Consider the following 21458-nt stretch of genomic DNA (forward strand, 5'->3'; position numbering starts at 1 on the left):
CTACTTCAATGGATCATTGAAGGTAATTTTTTCAGTGCTCACCGTATTAAATCACTGTAAACAACTGAATGCAGGAAAACAAGTATGAAGGTGAGCCTCATTGACTCAAGTAACGAAATTTTCTAACAAATGTAATTTTAGTGCTAAAAAATATGTCTAAAATAAAAAATCGGGCGATCTCATTTTGGGGTGAAATTGATCACTTATCAATGCCATTATTTATAGTTTTCAAAACAACTACATAATAAATTTGAGCTCCCTGAGTTCGAATATGCTTGCCAAATTCTTAACAATACAATATTTATAGAAATAATGAATGTTTAAATTTCAAGAATAACGCAGAAAACGCCTAAATGTATGCAATTTCCTAAGGAATTTCCTGATATATACCAGAAATTCAATTATTTCAACCAAATCAACGAATTGGTACGAGTTTTGGTTATGAAATCTAGTTTGGGGATATATCTTAAGTATCCTCACAAACTTTCAGGATTATACCATGTCCAAATCCTTGTCTAGAACTAGAAGTTTATTGATGTTTGTCAACACTGCACCGTACACCGCACACCGTAATTTCTACATTAATTTCCTCAACCCTAAAATGAACCTTTGAAAATTTTCCTGGAAGGAAGTCCTGTAGGAATATTTCTACAATTATTAATCTGGAAAGGAATACTGGAGAAAACTGCTAGACTGCTAGATAATGAATTTCCTGGAATAAATTCTCACGAAATTCATTTTACATATCTTGAGAAATCATATTTAAAACAATTTTTACTGGGAGGATTGCTAGAGTTATCTTTAAAACAATGTATGGAGCGAGGCTCTAGATGATTCACTAGAAGAATTCTTGTTCATTTTCCATAAGTATACATCAGGATTCATCTCAATGCCAAAAACGAAAAAAGTGACTTCAGAAACAGTTTTGTATAGAAAGGGACTATAGAGACCTTTGTTCAAGCTATCAAAAACGCTTTGGTATTTTTAAAGAATGTATACAATATTGAGTACAAGCATTCGTGTTAAAAGACATGGGGACCAGCTTCGATCAGAAGTTTATAATTAAAAGTTTACAAACCAGTTCCTGGCTTCCTCAAACTAAAGTTATAAAACATGATAAATTATGATTAACAGAATGATGTATATTCGAATCCAAAAACGCTATGTTCTGTTAAAAATAGAAATTATCATCATGATTTCGAGGCCCCTAAGGTCCCGGGGCCCGATGCGAACCGCACCCATCGAACCCCCTAGCTACGCTACTGGGCCTAATACCAAAATATATGAAATGGTTTAACACTGGGAGGGAGGCACAGATACTACACACGAAATATAAAACAACACTCAGAAACACGGGTAGTCACAGAATGACTAAATTTTAGTAATTTATGACTATTTTCTATCTGCTTCTCTTTCATTCCAAAGGGAAATTTATTCCTATTTGTCAATTCGCCTGGGTTGAAGCATCGCTAAGCTTCAACCCAGTCGAAATGACAGTTAGTATAAAAATTCACAGCATAATGAAAGAGTGGCAGATAGAAAATAGTCATTAATGCAAAACCTTTAGTAATTCTGTGACTATTTTTTATTGCTGAAAGACGTTTGTTTGAACTGCAAGATAACTCCAGCTTGCCAACCACAATCAAGGCAGGCTTGGGGAAAATCGCTAGTTTTCTTTTGTTGTGTACTTTCGATCTTTTTTTTCAGTTAGGGTTCATTCAAATATTACGTAACGCAAAATTTGCCAATTTTGGACCCCCTCTCTCCCCCACGTAACAGCTTTTGTATGGAAATTTTTAAATTTTTGTATGAACCGTAACACTATGTCATACCCCCTCCCTCCCCTTGTTGCGTTACGTAATATTTGAACAATCCCTTACGCGCTTTTTCCATGGTTGTTCAATGTTTGAGATCTGGGCTCACAGTGACAGTTCGTGACAGCGGAATCTCGGCTCACTATGATGTACAGAAATTTTGTATCGGATTCTCCCTCCCAGGTTTAAGGCTCAAGACTCCATCATTCAATCATCAGCAATCATCGAATAAGAAAAACCAGTTTTTTCATTCAAATTTAAAGGAGTCCTCATGAAAATCTATCATTGCATTACAGATAGCAAGTGTAATGCAATGATACATTTTCATGAACATTGCTTCGAATTTGAGCAAAAAAACTGATTTTGAAAATTTGTAAAACGATGACGGTTATTTTCCTCTTAACATAGTTGTTGTACGACCAAGTATGAGCATAGATGACCGTACCGTAAAGTCTGTTCTACATAGAATTAGGCCGATTTAGATTTAGTGATTTAGTGATATCTCTTAGAAGAAAAAAAAACGCGCAAAATATCTTAGTGAGTGAGATGTCCATTATCGGTTTGGAAAACTGAATTGGGAAAAAAAAAGTTATAAGATTCTATTGGTAGAGATCTTGACGACCAGCAATTTCACCCTGACCAGTTTTTGACACTATCAAATGTAATTGTTGGAAACAGCGACGACGGGCACCGATCTTACAGCAGGACAAAATAAACCACGAATGTATTTATTTGTCACATGCTAAAAAGCTGGAATTTATTTAAATATAACGTAAAAATTTGTTGGTCTTATAATAGAAAGTTACTCACAACTTCGGTGTTTTCCCGCATAAGAATTTTTATCTAATTCTCATACGCCCATGCTGTGCCTTGTTTCCATCCGTACAATTGACAGTTCGATATTATGCACAGCATGGACGCACGACAGATACTTAGGCAACAAAGACAATCTAGTACTTCACTACTCCTACATGTGTACAGGGGTTTGCAAATTAGATTCTCATGTAATAGTAATACTTTGAAAACACAAGTTCATCAATTTTATACTAACATGTGCTGCAAAGATTTCTCCTTAAACTACTCCAAAGATTATTTGGAGTATTTTTTTTGCAAAGAACTCCACTATCATTCAATTTCCCAGCAGATTCTATTGAATATTTCCTTCTTAATTCCTCTAGAGTTTGCTTCAGGGATATTTATTTCAGAAATTATTATTCTCTATTAAATTTAACCAGGATTCTTCCATCGATCACTTTGGAGGAATTTCATAAGAGGTTTTTTTTTATTAAATACATTGAGGGATTTCTCCAAAACTTCTTTTATGTACATCTTTGGGAAAAACTGTGAAAATTCCGTTAATATATTTTGAGGAACTTTCTTCTGACATACCATCTAGGATTCTTTCAGAATTATCACCCTCAACTACTCTAATAATCAAGAAATACACTTAAATACACTAAGATCACCCATAAGAGCTTAGATCACCTCATGTTCGGGCTCACCGCAATGACATCTCCCATTCGATGAATGCTAGGCGTACTCAGCTGCAGCAGCAGTGCAGCAGAGTGTATTCAATTCCCAAGTAACCATGGAGCATTATATAATTGCATATATAATGCAGCTGCATTGCCGTAAGCCTACCATTAAAGTAGTTTAAAAGTGGAAAAGGGCACTTTTACAGTTAAATTAATGCAAAAAGGACGACAAAGCAATGAAGCAACTTATAAAGTAATATTAATGCAGCAGTACAATTTATAAAGTGATGTTAGTGCATTGATACATTTTTAATGTAGGTTTAATGCTTTATTGCTTGACAGCTCTTGAAATTTGTTGAATAAAAGCAATGTTGCATCAATGGTGTTGATATGCAGTAGAATACGTGCAATGTTATAATGCTTGTGGTTACTTGGGTTTCTTTCGTTTCGCCCCAGCTAGCAGCAAGTGGCCGTTTTATTCACCGTTCCAATTTCAACGGAAATCGCGAACCTGCCCCAACATATTGGTGCCGTGACCAGGATTCCGGTTTCCTTTTCGCCATTGTGTCCGTGATCCGAGTGACGCCAACCGCCATAGTGAGAAGCCGTCGCTATTGAAATTCCGCCATCGTAATCGAACACCTCATAAGAGCATTTCTGCAAATTTATTTAGAAACTTCTACCAGTTATTTTCTCTGGAGTTTTTCTCAGCAATTCTTTGAGCAGAATATAAAATATTCCTCCAGAGAATTCTGCAAATTCAGCAAGAGATACTCCTAATATGAACTCTTGAGAAACTTTTTAACATATCCTCTTATTAACTACAGGGAAATTTGAAAAAATATCTGTTGGAATCCCAGAGAAAAGCGTGGGGAAATTTTTGCAGAAACCGTTATGAGATCTTTTTTATGTGACTTCTGGATTGGTTCTTATAATAACTTTTCTTCCTAACTCTGAAGAAAACGCAAACTTCCCAATCAGCATTCCTGTAGAAATTATCAGGATAATATCTTTGAACAACTCAATGCAAATTACTGGAAAACACTTCCTTGAATAATTTCCTGGGATCCCTACCTTAGCAAAATCCATGGTTAAGTGAAAATTCTGTGTCCATTCCAAAAAAAAAAGGGATTTTCTGGGAGAATTTTTAAAATAATCTTTGAATGAGTTGTAACAAGTTTTCTTGCTTTCGTAGAAAAACTGTAAGAAAATAAATTTTCGCAGAACTTTATGGAGTAATTCAAACCAAATCTTGAAAGAGTTACACGGATCAATTTCTTAAAGAATATCTTGAGGGATTACTGAAGACATCAAAATAATTTTTGGGAACAGCAGATAGGTGATTCTTTTATAATTTCCAGAGCAAAAATATATAATTTCTAGAGCATACGTTCTGAAGACCATGTTTCAAAAATTCTAACGAAAATACATATCTGTATCAAACTAGTGGATTTTTTCGGCGGATAGGGGTGAAGGGTGTGTTTCGGTAGATGGCTTTTGAATGTTCGAACGACAATGCCCATATTATCCGCGAAGCAAACAAACTAACTGAATCTGTTGAAAATCGTTCTTCAAACTACACACGACACAAATATTGAAGCACAAGTATAAAAATCCATCACCTTGTCGTAGACTCCGACTGGATTCAAATGAACTAAAATGTTCACTTGGAATCTTCGCACAATTTCGCACACCATTCATGAGAGTTGTAAATACCTTATGATTTATGAAGTTAAGCTGGATGATAGGTTTCCAGATCAAGTATTTACATTGAGGTTCAAGTGTTTAATCAAGTTCATTAAAAAATGGGATTGGATTGGGAAAGTTTAAGTTGTGATGAAGCAGAAATGATGTCAATTATGTTCATCAACTTGGTTGTTATCCCACTAATCATTCAAAATCACGTTTTAAACTGTCAAACTAACTTTGCGCCGACAGATGTATCATATTTTTAACAAAATCAACCTTCTTCCACAGTGCGAAAGCAACTGCATCCGGGAATACCTGGAGGATTCATCCTACAAAAAGTACGGTGATTGTCCAAAGGACCCTCAGAATCGTCTGGAAGCGATTTGCCTCAACACCTGCCGGAGCACGGACTACCACTGCCCTGGCGTGCAGAAGTGTTGTCCCCACTCTTGCGGCATGAGCTGTCAAAATCCAATCGGCTTGAGCAAAGTGCGCGGTTTGCCACCGGTTCCGGTGCACGTGATTCTACGCGACGCTGGCCGCAGTATCCGTATGGCTGAAATTCAGTGGGACCTAGCCGTAGAGGAAGAGGACTCCAGTGCCACGTACTACGTGGTGGAATCAAGGCATCACATCGGCATTAGCTTTGCCGAGCGAAAACTGGAAAATGACTGGCAGAATCACAAGGCAACGATGGTCTATGAGATCAAGCGGACGGGTAACCTCAAAAGGTTTGTAGGGGAGTTGAAGCTGAAGCCCGGTCGATGGTACCAAGTACGGGTGGCTGCGGTCAACGAGAAGGGTACTCGCGGATATTCCACTATTTCTAAGGAGTTTCAGCTAAGTAGAAGTAAGGGCGCGTCCACAGTTGAGTACTTCGCGCTGAAACCAGGCCGTCATCGGCACAGATCGTTAGAATTCCATTTTTTGTCGTCATTTGCATAAAACTTCCCTCTTTCATACGATGCCATTGAGTAACATATGTGTTTCAAGGGAAATGTGAGACATATCACTTGATGATGTATCAAAAATGAACTTTTTCGCGAACTTTTTGATGTGATGGCATACGAGAGGTCCACCAATTTGAGTTTTCCAAAACGCTTCTCCTCTAGTGATGGCTTGGTTTCAGCGAGAATCACTCATTTGGATGTTATGACATTGTTAACCTTTTTCGCGTTCTTCTGCAGAACCTAATCCGCCACAGCCACCGAAGAATCTCACCTTGGGGCCGTTGGTGCCGAGCGCCAATGGTTTGTATAGTAGAAAAATTATGTGGTCACTTCCGCGATCGGATCTTCCGGTTGAGAAGTACAAGATTAGCTGGAGTTTATATTTGAATGCAAGCGGTGAAGCACGGGCCGGAAACTCATCTCTGTTCAAAGAAACGGCCACCGTGTCAGCGGTAGGTATTTGTCGCAGTAAAGGCAGACTCAAGAATACAGTTATTTTTGGTTACAGCCAATGCGACATTACGAGATCAAAGGACTGCAACCGAACAGTATTTACTATCTTCAAATTCACGCGGTCAGCGTGTACGGCAAGAGGCGGCTGAAGTCGGCCGCCAGTAGCGAGCTGATGAACACTACGGTGGACCCCGGAAGTATCAGCAAGCAAGCTAGTATGGATAACATGTTGATGAATGATGCTGCGTAAGTACTTTGACTCTACATTTTGAAGCTGAAAATTTCGAACCTTCCTCTTCTTCCAGCTATCAACGTCGCACAAAATCTGGCGGCAACGTATCAAGGATAAACTACAAGTTTGTTCCACGCAAAACTGGTCTCACTGTGAGACTCACATGGCTGGACCGGAACCAGAGTGGACGCTATCGGTTACACTTATGTCGTGGCACTCGGGAGTGCCTGGTCAAACCGATGAGCGCCAGCTCGCACGATGTTGTGGTGAAGGTAAGTTGATTTTGTTTTTGCAGGCAGACAACAAAGAAACAAATAAGAAATCAAAATTGACTCTGTGTTGATTTCTCAAAGATTCACTTCATAAGTAGTTCTGAAAGTTTTAGCGGTAAACTACTTCATCGGTATTTTGAGGAATCTTGAAAAAAATCTACCAATTTTTCGTATAAAATTTTCTTCAGAAATGCGAAAATGAATCTTCTTAGATCATGCTTTTTTCCGAAGCCCGTTATAGGCTGGACTGTCACGAAGAATGTGTATCCGTATCTCTCATCTCACGCAGTTATGAGTCGTCAGCAAGTATCCAAGTTAGACGACCTCATGCACCACCTCGAACTGCTTCCTAGGCAAACCCTATCGCGCCCGGCTCCGTCTACTCCCAAGTAGCAAAGTTAGTTTTATGCTATTTTTGAAGTATTCTCTTACACCAATTCTATAAAACTAGAAATAAAACCAGTAATTCTACAAACCTACACTAACCCAATGATAAACCTCTCATAAGACTAAAGTGGCCCATACTAGAGACGGTGTTGGAGGGCAACTGTCAAGTATCTCTTAAAACTTGTAATCATCACTTATGACAATCCTGAACACTTCCATAAACCTTCCACAAGTAATGATGATCTACTTCCACAAGTAGTTCTCAAGACAAGTTAAACTCACAATATGTTTATCATGTTGGTTTGGCTAACGAATTTATAAATACTTCTTCATAAAATTATCAATCAATAATAAAACAAGATGCAAATTAAAACATCTGTGATGATAACTTTCTGTTTTTTTTTCGATACCTACCTGTGTTTTCGGTTGCCACGCTTATTACATCATGAATATCATGCATGAAACACCCGAAACGCACAATGCGCCTCAACAATATTGCATTTTCAGAAAAACAATTTCATCAATTTGGTGCCAGAAAATGTTGAACAATCCAGCATACATGGATTCTCCCATCATGGCTCCCTTGCCAAAGCATCGATAATTACAATCATGGCGGTAATTTTACTCAACACCATCATAGAACCATGATAAATTTTGCTGAACTCGGGCAAGCGTAACAAATATCACTTGAGAGTTCTTAGGCTTAAGGCGATCTTGATGAAGACAAACTGATCTTCTTGAAGAACGTGATAAGATTCGTTCGTTTTATTCAAGAGAAGCACATTTTAACGTTTGTTTATTTACAATTTTCGTTTTTGGAGAAACGCGTTCATGCTAGATTTTGTTACGGCATGAAATTTAAAGCTTCAAAACGACTGAAGGTAAGTATTTCCAGCTGTGGATAACTTCTTAATAAGGCCCAGATGTTGAGCAGGGAAAGCAATCGGACATTTAACCACATCCAGAAGTCCACCTTGCAAGGACGTGTCCAGTGATCCAGTTCCGCTCCTATATCATGGTCAAGGGGAGGGAGACCATTGGAACTGGTTGTTTGTCTTATTAGTAAGTTGTCGCCGTAGTTCGACAACGACTTACATGAAGAACAGATCGAAAATCCACGCAAGGCGCCCCCGTAAACGATAGGATTTATAATACTTCAATCAATAATGTACATATTAGTGCGTTGATTGATGGGGGAGAAATTTATGATGTTCTCGGCCAAGAGTTCTTACTCTCGCTCGAGCGCGTTCTTTCAGATAAGTACGAGAGTTTCATAAAACTGTTGTCAAGGTCACTTGTTTTTATTGAAAATGAAGTTTATTTGATGCATCCGAAGTGTTCTTGAAGAAGTATTTAAAACCAAAAACGGTTCAAGATCATTTCTACTGAGTGAAAATCACTATAAAACCTTGAAGAATATGCAAATCTCCGATAAAACTATCATAAAAATAAATAAAGCTAGTTAGAATCTAAATTGTTACTTGGGCTAACATGTACTCTGTTTGATTTATTCACTTCAGCACCAGTCCGACTTTTCCATATATTTGACTGATAATGCCCATATCTTTTGCGAAGTGAACAAGTTAACTGGATCTGTTTTAAAATCGTCTCTCGGCTGAACACCAGGTTTAGCGCAGAACGTCTTCTAGCTATTTTAACTGTCGTAAAGAACACACCAGACATCGCCATCACGCACATCCTTTAGAGATGGCCAAATTTCGATTGGATTGTTCTCATTTCTCCCTTTTGCCACCACACAAGACATCTATATGCCAATATTGGTCAGACAACTCGAGAGAGATTCGCGATAAGGGCCTATCTGACAAATCAATAACAATGAGAAAATAACCAATGAAATTCTCATGTACAATTTTTAATCCCAATTGGAGAAAATATAGTCAAACTTTAACCTTTCCACTTTAATACACATTTCATAAACCTAGTTTTAACATCCTCATCAATACCACACACATCTCCTACAATTTCCCTAGCTATTTCGTACTAAAAAAATATTATAAGGTTTCCCCTTAAACGCACTCAAGGATGCCAGTATCGCCCAATGTTATGAGCCTGTAATCGATATTATTTTCAGTGTCGCCTGTTACTTTTGCGCCGTGTTTTCATTCTGGTTTCAATTAAGCCCGCCATGTACGCCTTGTTTATTTTTTGTTTGCAGTGTCGCCGTTTACTCTCGCCGTGTTTTGATTTAGATTTCAGATGCGCCCATCACTTTGATAAACAAAAACACAGGCGTAATCAATAAAGTGTGTGGTTTGGCATGAGGTGAAGTTTCGTCTTCTACAAATTTGCGTTTTTTGAATAGTTAAATTATCAATAGGGGAAAAGTTTAAGTGCAATGAATCGACAATCGAGCTACAATTTCAACGCTATATTTTCTTCAATTGTGTACATTTTGTCAGTTTCGCCTGATTCGCGAATCTTTCTAGAACTGTTGTGTAAATCCATTTCATATACTTGGGTTCGAGGTCCCAAGTTTCAACAAAAGTTCGCTGGGGCGAATCTATGACAAAAGGTCGAAAGACAAAAGGTCGAAAGACAAAAGGTCGAAAGTACAGAAGGTCGAAAGACAAAAGGTCGAAAAGACAAAAGATCGAAAGGACAGAAGGTCGAAGAACAAAAAAGGAGGGACACCCTGAATGTTAAGTGCTATTGAGTCCTCCTCAACAGTGAAAAGCCATCGTGTGCGTGGCCTACCACGAAGTCGGCGGTCTCGTCTTGGTTCTCTGTTGAATATTATCTTTGCTTGTCGTTAATCCGGCATACGGGCAACGTGACCTGCCCAACACAGCATGCCGTGTTTTATGCGCTTGACAATACTCACCTCTTTATACACTTGATACAACCCGTGATTCATGCGACGCCACCAGATGCCGTTCTCTAATTTACCGCCGAGTATTGTTCGCAGCACTTTACGTTAATACACCCCGAAAGCTCTCCGGTCGACTTCCTTCACTTCCACGACTCATGCGTCATGCAGGCTACGGGACTTCAGCTGGTTACGGAGTCTTTTCATCTCGCGGGTAACATCATTATCGCACGTCAATACTGTTCCAAGATACACACATTCTTCCACCACTTCAAAATTTACACCACCTAGCATCATTTCGCTACCACTAACACGTCCGGACCCAAGTTGACCACCAGTTATCATGTACTTCGTTTTTGTGGTGTTGATCGTGAATCCGATCCTCGCTGCCTCTTGAAAGGCACGAATACCTCTTCCACTGACAGTCAATCCCGATGATGTCGATATCACCCGCCAAGCCAAGTAGCATATGAGAACGTGTGATAATGGTACCGCTTCTCTGCACACCGGCTATCCTGGTAGCACCTTCGAGCGCTATGGTTAACAGCAAGATAGAAAGAGCGTCACCCAGTCTCAATCCATCTAAGGTTACGAACGATGATGAAATTTCGTCCAACACCCACACACATGATTTCGATCCATCAAGCGTTGCACGAATCAGTCTAATCAGCTTCGTCGTTCGTCGTCGTCACATAATTTGATGAGTCTGCAAGTTGTTTTTCCGGAATTTATCTAGGATTTAACGCAAGGTAAACATTTGAACCGGCGTCGATCGGCCCTCTCGAAAACCAGCTAGGTATTAGCCGACAGAGGACTCCTCATGCGGTCTCAATCCTTTGAACAGAATTCCAAACATGATTTTGTAGGCCGAATTAAGGAGTGTTATCACACGGTAATTAGCGCACTCCATTCGCTGCCCTTTCTTGTGCAAAGGGCAAATGAGACCATCTAATCAACTAGGGAAAGTGTACCAGTTATGGCCATAGTGGTTCCCTATTTGGCCATACGTAAAATTTTGATTACTCTCACTTTTAAAATCTTTTTGAATGTTTTAACATCAAGATATATCTTAAATCTAACTACTACAACACACAAATATTTTCAAAAAATTGAAGACATTGAAGTAATCACGTATGGCGAAATAGGGAACCACTATGTCCATAACTGGTACACCTACCCTAGTAGACATTTGTTCTTCCTCCCATATCCCCGAATTGACACGGTGATGGAGTTCGTGCAGCTGCTCACTTCCGTGTTTGAGAAGTTCGGCCGGAAGCTCGTCCTTCCCAGTAGCGCTATATAGTTCTTCAGCCCGTTGATAGCTTGCTTTACCTCATCTAGTGTTAGAGGTTCCACAGCCTGCACATCGTCATCGATTTGGATTCTGCTACCAGATCCACTTCCGTTATCCCCGTATAACGATGACTCGAAGTACTCTTTCCACCTGGCGGCCACCATTGTTTTATCCACCAGCAAGTATCCTTCGCGGTCATTGCAAATGGCGGGAGACAGTGTTACTGTTTTCTCCGCACATCATTGACAGATTCGTAAAACCGTCGCATATCGATTTGTTCCATAGCTTCTTGCGTCTGAGCAACTACTGCTTATAAGCTCCTTTTTTCTGCGATGGATACGTCTTTCGGCGGCCATTTGCCGACACAAACAAATTCACCGCGCACCAAAAACGAACACTCTTCCTCAACGCGAAACTCGTCACCGATCTCCTTTGTTGCCTATCTCTTTCCCGCTTTCATACACCAGCTTCTTGTTTCAATCAACTTCATTTCATCGCGTTCAAGCAGGTCAATCGAAATGAGCTTTCATCAATAATTCGTCAAATAAGAAAGCTCGGATAGGCTTGCGCGATGCCCAATATCAAATACCGTCGTTGGGAGTGAGAATGGGTCAAAAAAGGATATGTACGATTTATTTATTGAATAAATTTCGCAATCTAACTCCAATAAACTTCAAATTTGGTATGTATGTACTTTGGTGGTTCTTTAACAACTATCCAAAACATTATAGAAAAATATTTTTTCACTGCGGCGCTATAAGTGAATGAAAAATGACCCAATCTCACCCCATAGAGGGGGAGACAAAGGGTCACTGTAATTTAAATAACTTATTCTAGAGAATATGATAGCAAAACCATTCACAGCTGAAAAATATTCATGAAACACGATGCAAAAAAGACGAAAAGACATCTAAGATGAATCACAAGTATGATGAACCCACTTTAAAAACCGATTATTGCATAAAATTGAAGAGCTATGAGAAAAAAAAAGTAAATTCAGCATTTATCGTCAAGTTTACACAACTTTTTTTGTTTTTCCCCTCAAATTGTCTTCAAAGTCTCATTCCCATTGGCATAAAAGCTATTCAGTTTCCCCAAAGGTTGATAGAAACAGTGATTATTTTAAACCTTCGCAAGTAAATTAATTAACTCATTACGCGTGGTAAAGATGGACAAATTATGGGTGAAATTATGAAAAAAATCCACATGCTCGGCTGGGATTTGAACCCAGAACTCTTGTATGCTAGACGAGCGCGTTACCAACTAAGCTACTGAGTCACTTGGTGACCCAATAACTGAGTTGGTTACAAGTTTAGAATTCAAATCCCTACAGACCACGCGGACCTCTTTCATAACCCATATCCATCCATCTCATGTTCCTACACACGCGGAGAGAGCGAGTGCGATTTATTTGGTGTTGAAACTGTTTGCCTATCGTAGTCCTGGGTTCAAATCCCAGCCGCGCACGTGGATTTTTTTTTCATAATTTCACCCATAATTTGTCCATCTTTACCACGCGTAATGAGTTAATTAATTTAATAACCATGCGGAATGAATTACCGAACAGCTCAATATAAGTGTCAATTTACCTTCGCAAGTAGTTAAATTTCGGTGCGACATTCTACGATTTCAGGCAGTTGTTGACGTCATAATCCCGTTATTTCAACGATCCAACTCACTTCCGTGATATGTAATATGAAAACACTAATAAATCATGTAGGGACGATCCGATATATCGAATCAGTTTCATCAATTAATTCCTTTTTCCTGCTCGTGACTTCTCAAATTGAAATGTTTGGCAGAACTAATATTTCAATCCAATAAAATAATTATTAATGATCATCATGAACGTTAAAAAGCATTAAAATAATCAACACCTACGCAACAATATAGTACTTTGTGGTTTTTAATCCTTTCGATATTTCGAGTGTAGAACTAGCCCTCGTGCGTTAAAATACACTCAAATAAAGATTTAAAAAAAAAAAACCTTTCGATATTTTTTTCTTTCGATATATCGAAACAAAAACTATCGGAAGGAAGTCATACGAAAAACCAAAAGTAAAATAATGTTTTCCAACATTTTTAATCACTATGATAATCCTTATACTTTGAACTATTGGTAGAAAATTTTGCATAACGCAAAAACATACGAATTATAAATTTTAGTAATATCAGCGTTGTTAGCTGAACTATTTCATAAATCATATTTTTCCGTTTTGACCCAATCTGACTCCCTAGACCCATTGTCACCCCCATCGACGGTACCATACAAATAATCATCTACAGTCACCTCTCCACATCTCGATATTGAAGGGACCATCGAGATAGGGAGAGATCGAGACAACAAACAACATTTTAAGGGATACTAGATTGAAAATCACTCCGTTACTAGGAAAATAATAAATAATCAGACGTCATTCCGCGTTTCTTATTTGTTTTGAATCTCAAAAATTAGATCTAGTGACCTTTGATATTGTTCATATCGACATACGGAGAGAAAATTGTGAACGAAAAATCAACAGGAACTCATCGAGATATGGAGATATCGTGATAAGGAGGATATCGAGATATGGAGAGAGATATCGTATACAAAATGAAGGGACCTGAGAAATCATCGACATAGGGAGAGATATCGAGATGTAGAACATCGAGATGTGGAGAGTCGACTGTATTTACTCCAGCAGGGTTCCTCCTTTCGGTATAAACTTCACAGTATGTCACGCCAGGATCTGGGCATATACCCGTAGCGAAACTGCTTAAAAGTAGCATTTCCAAAACAGTTTATCAAACCTGAAATCTCTATACTATACTGCGAGCCGAAGCCAGACTCGTGAAAAGACATTTGGTTCATCAATAGATGTCCATACATCCGGGGAAGTGTGTATTGAATAAACATTCTAAACCATCTGCATCAGAAGAAATAAATTCATTAATTGGGTAAGCGAATTTCGTTCACTTGGAAATCCTTGGATTTTGCAAGGATTTTGTTCAGCTGACTGGCTTCACTCAAACTGGAAACATTCGTAGAAAGGTTATTTTTCAGCCGGATCGTTCAGCAGAACGAAGAGCCTTCTTGTAAGCCTTGCGAGCCGGCTTGAACGAATCTGATCCAGCTGAACGGCATCTGTTCCAACTCCTTCTATTGTACTCTGCAAGATAAATCCACGTAATGCGATTATCTGAAAATGTCGATACGAAAAAATCCAAGCCTACTTGAATTTTGACGTTACGTTTGAATTGCGCGCATACTGCCGTTCTACGCATATTTCGTCCCCTTAATGCTACAACTAGATAACTCAAAAATCAAAATTTTTAGATGCGCAACTTTGAAAATATGACCATTTTACAAGGTGATGGTTAATCGCAGAGAATATGATTGGAAAAAAAACTTCAACTTATGTATTTTTAATCACACGCTTATGAGAGTGTGAATATTTTCCAGATCTAATTGAGAAAAATGTTTTGACATATTGAAGTCAAAAATTTCAATTTTCGAGTTATCTAGTTGTAGCATCAAGGGGACGATTTTTCCCCAGGCATTGCAGAATTCGCTCTCATTTGAGTATGAAGCACGATCAAAACAAGCAAAGAAATACATCCCATCTGTTGCGGTCCACGATCGTCAATGTATCGCAAGTTGTAACAAGTCTGATAAATGGAAGCAGCGAGCGAGAGCCCCAAAGTGAGAGCGATGATAAAATCCATTTTTCTCGCTTGTTTACCGTTTGGGATAGGTGTTTTTCTTTACTGGCACGATAAACAATCCACGAACTTCCAATAGCAATAGTGTCCCCCAGGCTTGAAGCATGTTTAGAGGGGTTTTATCATGCACTACTATCCCCCCAATCTGATCAAAGTTGTAGCAGTGTACGATAAACAGTCTCTCATAATGTGCAGCATGTTATGATAGTTACAGAGAGCGATACGTTGGAGATTCTCTCAATTTTCTCAGGATTCAATCCCTGTTTATCCCGCTTTCCATAAGATTTACATAGAACATGGGACAAGTACCGTTTTGAATCATATTACGGACAGCTTCAAATTCCGGACAATCTACTTTGTATGGGAAACATTTCACACGAAATGTTTCAATTTTTGCCGTTTAAAAGTTCTCATTTTCAAGGCTCGTTTTAATGAACTTTTTCCATAAAAATCTATGCAAACTTATAACATCCAACTGCCCTAGGCGTCTCTTTAGTGGCTTGACGACTTCAACTGATGATTTGACTTTTCTCTTAATGATTTCAATGAGCTGTCCGGAATTAGAATCAAAGTGTCCGGAATATGAGGCAAAAGTAAGGAAGCGTCCGGAATAAAAATCATGCTAAAGGTCACACATTACGATTTGTTTAAAATTATTCAAGTTATGGAAGCGTATTTTTTACCCACCATTCGAAAGTTAAGGGTTTCCGACGCTCGATAACGCTGAAAATCATACAGAGTGATTTATTTTGTATGCTGTATGCTGAGGTATACTTCACTAAGGCCTTAAGTGTTCGTAATATGAATCAAAACGGTAGGCGTAGAAGGGCAGCATATCTTCTGCGCGTTACCGTCGCCGCTTAGACTTTAGTGATCTGAATTTCGTCTTTCTCAGATTTCGCCTTCGATTTCGCTGCCCCTTTTCGATCACCGCCGCCAATGCAATAGGCCAGGAGAAGTGGATGAACTTGTCATTCATTTTCCTGTCAATTCTCATACAAAATCTACTTTTTCTTTGACATAAATTCACTCTAGGTGAACCACTTCCCCTGGCCTATTATACTGATGTTCCTGACAGTTTGCTCCGACCGGCTCAGTGTTTGTTCTCGACTCATCAGCTGGTCTTGTGTACACTGTGTACACAACAAAACCAGCTGGTCCTCCGATGTTTTCAGTCATCGTCATTGTTCTGATCCTCCAGCTGATCATGTTCTCATAACAAAACTAGCTGGTAGTGAATAAAATCAAGGATGAAAGGTGAATGGTGTTTGAAAAAGGTACCATCAGTACGTTTTTGGCAGCTTCTAAATTTCGTCATGGAAGTCTAATCATTCGTAAAAATTACAATTTGTGATCAAACGTCAACATCCCACCACAAAATCGCTAGTGTTTGGAGGTGATTTTAATCTCCAAATTGCCAAATAACCTCTAAATCATCACCTCCAAGTTAGTTCTAATAATCTCCGTTATATGAAATATGGTGGCGTGTCGATCGTCGCAAGTTTATCGTTAAACAGTCAATACCAAATTTTGATGAACCTACACGGAGACGGAATTCAACTAAATTTTGGGTTGTTTCAACGCAATTCCGTAGTTGAGCCCAATAACTCAATTTTGGCTAAATTTCCAAGGTCCCCACTAGGTAGTTTGGCTTTAATTCCATTAGAAAAATATACTCAATTTTGGGTTTATTTAACCCAAATTGAGTTCTTTCGACTCAAACATAAGAAAAGTTGCATTTACCCATATTTGGCTTATTGGGCCAAAGTACCCCCATTGGGTAGATGCAGCTCTCTCTATTTTTGACAACATTCGTGTGGGAGAAAGAGAAAACCGAGAGATTTTGGGTTGAAACTATAATCGATATACTTAATTTTGGGTAAAGTAAACTCAAAAATTAGGTAAAAAATTTTCTCCGTGTAATGACAAGAACAGGTATGTAGGGAACAATATTGATAGTTGAGACAGCAAGGAAGGAATTGAAGGATTGATTAATAAATTTCTAGTTGCCATGTACAAAAAAGGTTGTTATAATTTGAAAAGTTTTTAATCCAAATCTCCCTCATTTCAGCAGAAAACATCATACGAGTTTTCGAGTCTGGAATTCGATACCAAATACACGGTTGGATTGCGTCACAACCATCGAAAACGTGCCACCGGAGGGCCGACCAATCAGCATCATCATCATCAGCAGAAACAGAAGGGCCTACCCGGCTATGATAGCTTCCGAACGTTTGTGACCCCCACTTGTGAGGACTTCCGGAAAAAACATCCTGACTCTGCGGTTGAATGTTCCGTCTAAGGGCGGCATGTCCTGACGATCAAGCATTATAAGAGCTGTATTAAAGACAATTTAGCAACAATGAATTCTTTCCCGCCATAACTTGCCCACAGCAGCGCCACTTTACGCTTTGCCTGGCTAGGATAGATGTCAATTATGGAATCGAAGGTACAATCGGTTCATATTTTTGTTATTTAAATTTATTTCTAGTATTGAATTAGTAGATTTTTGTTTCTTTAGTTCTAAGTGATGCTGCCATTTTATACTCAATGTAGATGAAATTTAGGAGTATATCATGTGAACTGATGACTAGTGAGCTCATAAGAGAATCGGTCAGCTCGACTTGCTTAATAATCCATTTATTTGCTGAAGTAAGCAAACTTAAAGACGATATTGTGTATGTTGATATTATACGAATAATGAATTGCTCCCTATATGTATACGAGAACAACTGACATTTAATTAGTTTTAATTCAAGAACGTGAAAAGAACAGACGTCCTAACACCATTGTATATATCTATGACACAGTTGTCTCTTTGATATCACCATACGGATAACTGAAATGAATTCCATACCCATTATTGACTAGTTTTTTCAACCTTCTGAACATGTTGCTAGAACTCACTTGAGTATTAATGGAAAATATAAAAAAGTCTCAAAAAACTAAAAAGTGTTTTTTTATTTGCAAAATTTTTAGTGATCTTCACTCCAGGTGATTTCTTATGAGTACACTCCACAACTACACTGAACGAAATCTCCCGTCACAATTTGAATGATTTTTGCCTCATCCGAGCCCCAGACCTATTTTCAGACACATTCAAGATGATTTTCATCTTCACAAAAATCATTTGTTTACAAATCACATCGCAGGAAAATCATCCATTCTTAAAATGAATTTCATATTTCCCAAAAATGTTGACAATTGGATGATTATCATACAAAAATGTGAACATGTTTTATTATACTTGTAGTTCATTAAAAAAAAACATTCGAAATGAGAAAAATAAAAACAATTGATTTTTGGCCGTTGCTGGTTTTATGTTTGTAATCATTTATTTATTAGTCATCAATAAAACAGCTGTAAAGAGTACACCAGTAAACCGATGGTATCCTCATGTAGGTTGCGATTCCTGCTTGAAATAAACATGATGCGGTTCCACGTGCGGTTCCATCTCCGTGGTCTAAAAATCCTTTTGGAGTCCGTTTGTTGATCTGAGAATCATTTAATACATGCCATGCTTATCGATAATTTTATTTCAAAGTTCATTTACCTGTAAAATCCTCTCGAGAAACTCCAAACACGAGACGCTAGAATAACTGCAACCGCCATATTTGCAATAAAACTGACAAGGATGATTTCTATCTACGATCATTAGCTTCCTATATAATATTTCTGTCGATAATTGAATGATTTTCGGTTTGGGACATGAAAAGAATTATTATCAAATATTGCATATTAATCATTGGTGATATCATAATTCGAATATGCACTTTTTGTCATATGGATATATGTTGAAAACCATCACAGAATAGGATGATTTTCGTCCAGTAATCTGCGGGTGAATCATATCGTCCCATAATCATTCAAAATGAAGAAGAGAGAGATTTCAAGCTTCGTGAATGACAAATCATTCTATTCGTGGTGGGTAATTCTGTTCAGTGTATCAACAAAGAGCTTTCTTTGACAATTGACCATTTTTGTATTTGTATTTCGTATGGCTAGGACAAAGATATTTTATGTCCCAGGAAGTCGAGACACTTTCCATTGCTATACACGGAGCCGCAAATCAACCCAACTTTGACTTCTTTTGACGCAATTCGGCTCTTCCGTGGGATAACCCAAATTTGGGTTAACTGATATATACCTATCATTAGGTTGTTTCCATTTGACAGCGGCAAAACAAACGACTCAGTGCAAAAAAAATCTACCCAGCGTTAGCTTTCGAAGTCCCGTGATGGGTTAAAACAACTTAACCACAGACAAACAGACGTCACACTCTCATCGCTGTCCATCGACCAACTTTTTAACGATCGATTCAAATATTGGGTAGGTGGTCAATCGACCACCCGCAGCGCTCGCGTCGTTTTTGTTCGTGTTTGACGTTTACACATTACCGCCACCTGTTGGTCCATTGGCCAACTACAGAGTTTCTAGCATTGGGCGTACATGATTTCGCGACTATGATTTTGATCGAGATTTGTTCTAAGTGTTACGTCTGTTTCTCTGTGACTTAACGTTAGGTAAACTCGAAAGAACCCAAATTTGGCTTATTCCATTGAACTTCGACGCTGGGTCGGTGCGTCTCTCTGTTTTTGACATCATTGCTGTTGCGAGAGAGGCAAAACAACCCAACCGTGGGTAAAAACTAAATGCAGTTTACCCAAATTTGAGTAAAAAGAACTTATTTTTTGGGTAGTCTGATTTCTCCGTGTACAATCCACGACCTGCGGTATTCAAACCTATGACCGCAGACTTCAACTTCCAAGTTTCCCCAAATACCCAATCCAAGTAACCATAAGCATTATGATAATAACACAATTTTCACCACAAACAAACCCTTTTTCTGAATCATTAATGCGTCTATGCCTGATGCATATAGATATTGAATAATCACTATGTTGGCTCTTTATTCGCATACCGTGCAGCCCTGCTAATTTGAACGATACATCATGCAAACAATCGGGATTCCTTTTTAATTTGAATTCTAGTAATTCTACGAGCAACAGAAAATCTACTTCTGGTTACCCCTTTGGCTTTTTTGTTTTGATTCTGCATTCCAGTCCACAATTTTTCATTCCATTTTACTCCGTTCTATTAGCTAAATTATATTTGAATCATTTTTAATTTGAACGATGTGCAAATTAACGGGGGTCAAATAAAAAATAGTTCAGATTAGTAATCCTTTATAGAGAGATAAGCGGAACTAAAATGGAACGATTTGGCAACAGACCAGCAGTGCTGATTTTGCTCGGCGTCGAGAATAATATTGTAACACGGACATGACTTCCTCATTGCTAAAAAGTGTATTTTGTTTCGTTATAGATCTTTGAGCTACATATCCAAACTAATAAACAGCCAAAAATATCAACAACTAAAAATCGCATTGACAAAAATTTAAAAAAAGAAAAATATATCATTCTTTTGCTTCATGCAAAATTACTTTTACCGGTATAATTTTAAGCAGATTACATTACTCCTCAAGAAAAGTTCAAAACAAACATAACGCATGTTAGTTTGGCTCACACTTTGACAGCGCTCACTGCTCGATTGGCTCACACTTTGACAGAAATGTAAGCTTCCGCGAATCTCTCTTATAAAGGATTCTTCTTCTTCTTTCTGGCGTTACGTCCCAACTGGGACAAAGCCTGCTTCTCAGATTAGTGTTCTTACGAGCGCTTCCACAGTTATTAACTGAGAGCTTTCTTTGCCGATTGACCATTTTTGCATGTGTATATCGTGTGGCAGGTACGAAGATACTCTATGCCCTGGGAATCGAGAAAATTTCCTTTACGAAAAGTCCCTCGATCAGCGGGATTCGAACCCACGACCCTCAGCATGGTCATGCTGAATAGCTGCGCGCTTACCACTACGGCTATCTGGGCCCCTTAAGGATTACTAGTTCAGATTAAATATGATCAAACCAACACACAGTGATTCCTCTCCGTACAAAAGATGGAAAAAGTCATCATATTTCTCATATTTTTATAAAGTTTCTTTGCTCTGGTTGACTAGATTGTTCATGTTCTAGAACTATTTAACATCATTGTATGATTAACCAGTTTTGAGGTGATTTTTTAATATATCGGAATTTCATGTTATCAACATGTGATTTGGCTTCGTCAAGCTATACGGCACTTGAGCCCAACTAGTCAATGGTTTGAAAATGGAATTCTTCAGTATCGTTATATTTGTATCTTATGAAATAATTTTTATACAAATATGCTTTTTGATTAGCACCCAAACAGAAGTATTCATTACACTCATTAATATATTATCAAAGACAACCCAAGTAACCACAAGCATTATACTATAGCATTAATTTGGTCGAAAGTTGACATTTTTTGCATTAATAATGTTATC

At 38.3% G+C, this 21458-nt stretch overlaps 1 protein-coding gene across 4 annotated transcripts in view; it reads left to right on the forward strand.

The window, feature by feature from the left end:
* LOC5580187 (anosmin-1) overlaps positions 1-18040 on the forward strand; it is a 36235-nt gene extending 18195 nt beyond the window's left edge. Inside the window, exons 3-7 of one of the 4 annotated variants that reach the window (XM_021857717.1) lie at positions 5267-5828; positions 6166-6380; positions 6437-6626; positions 6683-6885; positions 17167-18040. In XM_021857717.1, the coding sequence (XP_021713409.1) occupies positions 5267-5828; positions 6166-6380; positions 6437-6626; positions 6683-6885; positions 17167-17397 (1401 nt within the window). In that variant the 3' untranslated portion in view covers positions 17398-18040. Of the gene's footprint in view, positions 1-5266; positions 5829-6165; positions 6381-6436; positions 6628-6682; positions 6886-17166 lie in introns of all 4 variants that reach the window. The other 3 variants (XM_021857718.1, XM_001655558.2, XM_001655557.2) reach the window with 3 other exon arrangements.
* The last annotated feature ends 3418 nt before the right edge of the window (positions 18041-21458 follow it).

Source organism: Aedes aegypti, chromosome 1, assembly GCF_002204515.2.
Source record: "Aedes aegypti strain LVP_AGWG chromosome 1, AaegL5.0 Primary Assembly, whole genome shotgun sequence".
Lineage (NCBI taxonomy): Eukaryota > Metazoa > Arthropoda > Insecta > Diptera > Culicidae > Aedes > Aedes aegypti.